General features: G+C 37.4%; 1 protein-coding gene across 1 annotated transcript; it reads left to right on the top strand.

Annotated features, from left to right (window-relative positions):
- The first annotated feature begins 1,512 nt into the window (after nt 1-1,512).
- Nucleotides 1,513-3,064, top strand: LOC145806117 (uncharacterized). Its single transcript, XM_082902126.1, has 2 exons — nt 1,513-2,267; nt 2,321-3,064. Exons 1-2 carry the CDS (start codon nt 1,819-1,821, stop codon nt 2,511-2,513), a joined length of 642 nt encoding a protein of 213 aa, XP_082758252.1. The 5' UTR covers nt 1,513-1,818; the 3' UTR covers nt 2,514-3,064.
- Nucleotides 3,065-7,286: the final 4,222 nt, after the last annotated feature.

Genomic DNA, 7,286 nt, shown 5'->3' with positions numbered 1-7,286 from the left:
GCTTTATCATTTTATTTTTCTCATGTTGGTTAGTATATACTAGTTAAAGTACAATAGTTTGACTACTTATTACTAAGATTTAACAAGTTTGAAGATGTATTTAATGAAAATAGATTCATTATCAAAATTCTTACTTAGCATGACCCTAGTTAAAATACACACGAACCAAAGTAGAGACAAAACTAAGTCAGATAATAGCCTGCTGTTAGGTGTGTTTCTATCTGTGGATGTTGGTATCTGTATAGCCTAAGTCACAAGTATCTGTATGCTCTGCTGTTGCTATCATTCTGCTTTGCTGGTTGTATCTCTATGCTGTGTGAGTGGACAGATCTGCTAGGCAGCTGGTCTGGGTAATTTTGCTTCAGTTTTGGATGTGAATCTAATTGTAGGCGTGGTGATGTATATTTTCTATATACCTTTGCTGGGATGGGTAGCTTGCTGTGTGCGTTTTATCCTGCTGTCTGTTGTGTTTTTTGTGTTCTTGTTGGTCTGTCACCAACAGTTTGGTTTTGGTGCTGTGCATCATCCCCCTCTCCCCTGTCCTTTCTTGTCCCCTTTATTGATGTATTTTCTCCTTCTTGTAAGGTTCTTTCATCAATAAAGTTTTTGTTGATCAAAAAAAAAAAAAAAAAAGGAAGCAATCAATGTTAAAACAAAATAATACGTATAGCAGTGTGTATTATCTATTCTATTATTAAAAGCCAACACCAATTTTGGTGTCATGAAGCCTCTACCATGTCCACGTGTAAATTAGATGATTTGACCGAAAAAAAAAAAATCACATCCCACGTTTTCCAGTTTCTCCCTCAATCAACTACCCAATACTTGGTTGCTCAAAAAAAACTACCCAATACTCAGTTTCCTCTCTCTCTCTCCCCTTCGTTCTCACATTATAGCAATTGGTGCTTTTATTGATATGTACATAGAACTTTTGAATTCTACGCACCTCAAGTTCTTTGTCAACGGTGTCTTGAACCCATCTCACATGAACGATTTTGAGCACTCTGGAATGCTTCTCATGTTCTTCATCTTTGGTGTGGTCACTCTGCTCTCAGAAAAAAAAGGGTCAGTCTTTCTCTTCCCGAACATTCTTAATGTTTCTCTATTTTGTTTTACATAATCTGTTAGTTCTGTGAATAGAATACGAAATGAAAACAATAGCTTGGGTCCTTGATTTTTTTCATCATACTAAAGTTACTAAATATGCACTATGCTTAGACTAATACAACTTTGGGTTGCTTGAGTTGAGATGTTCACATTTGGGAAGCTAAAACAGTGGAAACTACATGGGTTAAATTTTTTTTATGTTGTGTCATTTTCGCACCCTTTATTAGCAACGGAACTAGATGGAAAATTGTTTAGGCATAAATTATATGGATGGAGATGTAAGTGTTAGAATTTCCCATCTTTACCTTCACCTACTCCACTACACACTCCACTTCACCTACCTCCACTTCACCTAACCCACTATCACCTCCACTACACCTACTACCACATTTTCTTCTATATATAGATTGTATAGGAATTGTAATTAATCAATCTGGTAATCTATCAATCAAATATCAATCAATAATACATAAATTTTTTACATGGTATCAGAGCAAGGTTAAGAAGCTAGTAATTCTGCTTCACCGGCGGGTGGCAGCCTCACCTTGGCCGCCCGCCGGACCTCTACACATACCCAGACTGTAACTTCATCTTCCTCTCTCTTACCTTTCGGCTCTCTCAGACCATGACTGTCTGAAGGTGGGTTCCAGGAATTCAAGTTGCTAGAGCGACTCGGGGAAGGGAAGAAGCTACAACTTTCAAAATTTTCAAATGCCAATCTTCATTATGTTTGATCTCTCTGTTCTTCTTCTTCTTGTTCTTCTACTATCATCATCGTCATCACTGCCAGCACTTGCAAATGAAGAAGGGGATGCTCTGTATGCATTGAGGAGAGCAGTGAAAGACCCAAACAATGTGTTGCATAGTGTGGATCCTTGTACTTGGTTTCACGTCACTTGTGACTCTGCTAATCGGGTCACCCGCCTGGACCTTGGAAATGCAAAGCTGTCAGGTAATCTTGTTCCCGAGTTAGGGAAGCTTCAACATCTTCAGTACCTGGAACTCTACATGAACAACTTGGTTGGGCCAATACCAAAAGAAGTTGGAGGTTTAAAGAGCCTATTGAGCTTGGATCTTTACCACAATAACCTCACTGGGCCTATCCCTTCTTCACTCTCCACCCTCTCCAATCTCAGATTTCTGAGACTAAACAGTAACAGGTCTTTACCTTCACCCTCTCCAATCTCAGATTTCTGAGACTAAACAGTAATAGGCTCACAGGAAGAATACCAAGAGAACTTTCCAAGCTTGGAAACCTCAAGATCTTGAATGTGTCAAACAACGATTTGTGTGGTACCATTCCAACCTCAGGCAACAAGAATCTCAAGAACAACAACAAGAAGATCATCAACTCGACAACGACGATGACTCCGAGTCTCCCGATTCCTCCACCCCAGCTTTTGTAAACCCTTTCGATCTCCTCAACGACGACGATCATGATCGCGATCAGCTGCAGGGTAGTGAGCCAGAAATTGCTGATGACAGAGAACCCTCAGTGAAAGCTACTGTTAACACAGTTCCATCTTCCAACCACTAGTCAATCCCACTAACCAATGCCCTTTACTCTCTCCTCATGGTCTCCACTTTCTTTTCTTTTTTTTTTATAGTTATTTTACTCCCTCTTTTTTGATCAGAAAACGAACCATACACCCTTCATCTCCTTTTTTTTCATTAGTGTCGGCCCCGTCCAAATACATTTGAATCTCACATTCCTTTTTAATTTTTTATTCCTTTCACAAATCCACCACTAGCACTCTTTCACACCATTAGCACCCTTTTTCTTTTATTTATTTATTTTACTTTTTTTATTCTCTTTATCCTATACCCTTCCGTCCATACTCTCCATCAGCCCACTTTAATCATATCCATCATATTTTATTAAATCACCATCCACACAATTTGTTTTTTGTTTAACAATATATATATCTCAAAAAAAAAAAAAAAAAAAAAAAAACAATTTATAAATTTGCACAACACCCATATTTTATTCATCTCAGGGATCAACCCCGATCACCCATATTTTATTCATCTCAGGGATCAACCCCGATCACCATTTTCCACAAAAAAAAAAAAAAAAAAAAAAAAAAACACAAAAAACACAAAAAACAACAACCTCATCCACAGGCGGAATTTTTTCTCCTCTACTCTACTGTAGGTCTCTTTTTTTTGCCTCCGTCCTGGGCAGCCCTTGCCGGTGTTGTCTCCATATTTCCCACTCCACTGGGCATGATAACTACTCCCTGCTCCTCCACTGCAGCATATGGCGGCCCTCCAAATCGGAACATCACGGTGGCCTTCCGCTTCAGTTCCTTATTTTCTGCCTTTAGCACACTGATCTCTGCTCGCGCATCCTTATACATGCGTTGGAGCAGAGCCAGCTGGGAATTTAAATGCTGCACCTCATTTGTCCTACTCTGCAGCCGGTTCGACAAATTTGTGACCGCCGTCATGGTTTCCACGCATGACTTCAGAGTATACTGATTAGCCTCAATATCAGTTTGCACCGCCATTTTTTGCTCCACCGACCGCATCGGAAAGTTCAATGGAGCAAAACCAGAGGTGTTTGGTTGAGGTTCACTGGCCACCGCACCAGTTATTTCTCTTGTGGGCTCGTTCAGTTCTGGAAAGAGCGTGAGCAGGTTCTGGGTAGCTGGACGGGAAGAAGAGGCCATGTTTTTGGATTGCTAAGTGTTTCAGCGAAATAGCAATTTCAGACTGGTAATGTTCGGAAGGGTTGGTGACAGAATGGCAACAAAGTGTTCCACAGTTTCTCTCTCCGCAGAATCAGAGTTTTTTCAGCGAAGGGTTGGTTTCAGAGGTTTCAGAATGGTATGCCTCAGCCTCAGCCTTCGTCTTGGTTAAATAGCCGAGGCAGCCACGCGTATCGCGCGCCTCTTGCCGCCTGACAACCTGGCACGCCTTTTCATGGCACATCTTTTGACAAAGTGGACACGCCTTTTTGATGGCACGCCTTTTGATGAATTGGGCACGCCTTTTGATGGCATGCCTTTTGACAAAATTGGGCACACCTTTTGAGGGTGCAACTTTTTATGGGTCCGACAAGACTCTGTAAACTGTCCCGACATTGATTCCGGTTAGCTCCTTTATGGGTCCGACAAGACTCTGTAAACTGTCCCGACATTGATTCCGGTTAGCTCCTTTATGGGTCCGACAAGACTCTGTAAACTGTCCCGACATAGATTCCGGTTAGTTTCTACAAGGGTCCAGCAAGACTCTGTAAACTGTCACAACATTGTCTTCTACAACGGTCCGACATGACCCCATAAACTGTCTTCTACAACGGTCCGCCATGACCCCATAAACTGTCTTCTACAACGGTCCGACATGACCCCATAAACTGTCTTCTACATCGGTCTGACACCACCATACAGTGTCCTCTACAACGTTATGACACCCCATACAGTGTCTTCACCAACGGTCTGACACGACCATACAGTGTCTCCTATCCTTTTTTATTTTTATGTATTTTCTTGTTTTGTTACTCTCTCCAAACTCAAGTTGGTTAGTTTCTCTCCTCCTTGAGTTTGCGGGGGGCTGTTAGAATTTTCCATCTTTACCTTCACCTACTCCACTACACACTCCACTTCACCTACCTCCACTTCACCACACACTCCACTTCACCTAACCCACTATCACCTCCACTACACCTACTACCACATTTTCTTCTATATATAGATTGTATAGGAATTGTAATTAATCAATCTGGTAATCTATCAATCAAATATCAATCAATAATACATAAATTTTTTACAGTAAGATTTTAAAGTCATGTTGGAAATATAGGATGTTGAGATGCCAATGATTGCCCTCAAAATTGCCAGCAATATCATTACAAAAAATTTGATATTTCTATTCAAATAACTTCAAGCTTGTGATCTTCAGAACAGTTCTGTATATTTGTTAAGTTTCTGATATTTGGCTTTAAGTTTATAATAAAACTTTGCTATTATAATAAACTTTATATATATACATTCTATGCTAATGTTTGCCTTGTTTATTTTTTTTGTAGATTGATTTTCATGACGTTCAGAAGCATACTTGCAAATGAGGATCAACTTTTGAATTTTTTTCCTAAACTGAAGCTTAGTTGTAGTTGCAAATTAAGATTGAGTGTTGATTTTTTTTGGTGGACTCCACGTTAGTTTATTTTGGGATTTACTTTGATAGTTTTTTTGTGATACTTAATGGATTATTATTAAGGTTGTTTGATGGATATATTTTGATTTATAAAATAAATTGTTTAGTGAATTTTTTTGTGGAGTGCTGTATAATAGCTAGTGGATTTCTTAGTACAATTAAAAGGCTATTGGGATATGAGCAGGGATATTTGTGAAATAATAATTTAAATTGAATATAAAATATGGAACAAGTTTAGTGATGAATTTGTTTCGTCATTTGTACTTGTTATTATGACAAAGTGATTATTCGTCACTAATAAACTTTTTTGGTGACAAAATTTACTGAAGTTTATATATGAAAGTTTTTATTTATTTTGTTATTTGGTGACTAAAAATTTCGTCACGTATATATATATTTGTGACGAAATATATTTCGTCACCCATATATGACTTTTGAAGACGAAAAATTTCGTCACCTTTACATCTTATTGTGACGAAATTATTTCTTCATCAATGATCAACATGCGTGACAAATTTATTCGTCAACTAAAATTATAAATATGGTACTGAATAATTATTTGGTGACGAAAATGAGAATTTTTGGCAACAAAATGTTGTTTTATTGGTGACAAAATTATGACTTTTGAAGACGAAAAATTTCGTCACCTTTACATCTTATTGTGACGAAATTATTTCCTCATCAATGATCAACATGCGTGACAAATTTATTCGTCAACTAAAGTTATAAATATGGTACTGAATAACTATTTGGTGACGAAAATGAGAATTTTTGGCGACAAAATATTGTTTTATTGGTGACAAAATTATGACTTTTGAAGACGAAAAATTTCGTCATCTTTACATCTTATTGTGACGAAATTATTTCCTCATCAATGATCAACATGCGTGACAAATTTATTCGTCAACTAAAGTTATAAATATGGTATTGAAAACTATTTGGTGACGAAAATGAGAATTTTTTGTGACAAAATGTTGTTTTATTGGTGACAACAAATTTCGTCGCTGAAGTAATTTCATTGGTGACGAAATTATTTTTCGTCACGTTGGTTTTTAGTGACAAACGTTCAATGACGAAACCGGTGACGAAAATATTTCCTCACAAATATCTATAGTGACGAAATTAGCTCTTTGAAGACAAAAAAATTTCGTCACTCAAGGCCCAACTTGTTGTAGTGAAATTGAGCATAATAAAACATTTATGTATTGGCTTCGTGAAAAGGTATTGGGGTAATTCAACATTTATTTTTTTCTAATAGCAAATATTATTAAGAAAAAGTTACCTAACTATTCAACCATATACAGGACTCAAAGGAATTAAGTGGTCAAAATAATATCTCAAATAACTTGAAATGGTTAGCATAAGGACCTCGATTGGATGTTATAAAATTCCCTGGCTGTATCATCAATGGTTGCCATTATCACACAAAAGATCAGGATAACTCATGAGTTAGCCAAAACAGTGGAGTTAGTTTAGTGGCAACAACAATGCATGTGACAAGTTACAAGGATAAGAACCCAGTGTTTACTGATATGAGTTACTATGAAGTTATTATTGAGACATGGCAACTTGACTACAATATGTTCAAGATTCCGGTATTTAAGTGTGATTGGGTTGACAACACAAAGAGAATTAGAGTGGATAAGTTGGGTTTCACATTAGTTGAGTTAGGGAGGATAGGCCATAAAGACGATCTCTTCATTTTGGCTTCCCAAGCTAAGCAAGTTTTTTATGTACAAGATCAACTTGATCCGAGATGGTCAGTTGTGCTAGAACCTCCTCAAAAACAATATTCTTGTGAAAAGGATGATGAGTTCAATGATTTTTGTACAGAGCATCATGACTTTACAAAAGTTTTGCCAGAAGTTGAATCATTAGATGTGGTTGATGATTCTATGTCATCTTACATGCGAGGAGATTGTGAGGGAACTTGGCTCGATAATCCATGATGAAAAAAAAATGTCTTTGTAAGAATGTATGTCTAAGTATTGTATTTTCATGTTAAAATATTTGACTTATAT

The sequence above is a fragment of the Camellia sinensis genome, chromosome 13 (assembly GCF_055761805.1).
Source record: "Camellia sinensis isolate YWXY chromosome 13, ASM5576180v1, whole genome shotgun sequence".
NCBI classification, from domain to species: Eukaryota; Viridiplantae; Streptophyta; class Magnoliopsida; order Ericales; family Theaceae; genus Camellia; species Camellia sinensis.
This window is presented reverse-complemented; position numbering and strand designations above follow the sequence as displayed.

Coding starts and splice junctions, on each gene's coding strand:
- LOC145806117 (XM_082902126.1), top strand. CDS start 1,819: ATGCCAATCTTCATTATGTTTGATCTCTCTGTTCTTCTTCTTCTTGTT. Junction 2,268..2,320: donor CTGAGACTAAACAGTAACAG/GTCTTTACCTTC, acceptor AAACAGTAATAG/GCTCACAGGAAGAATACCAA.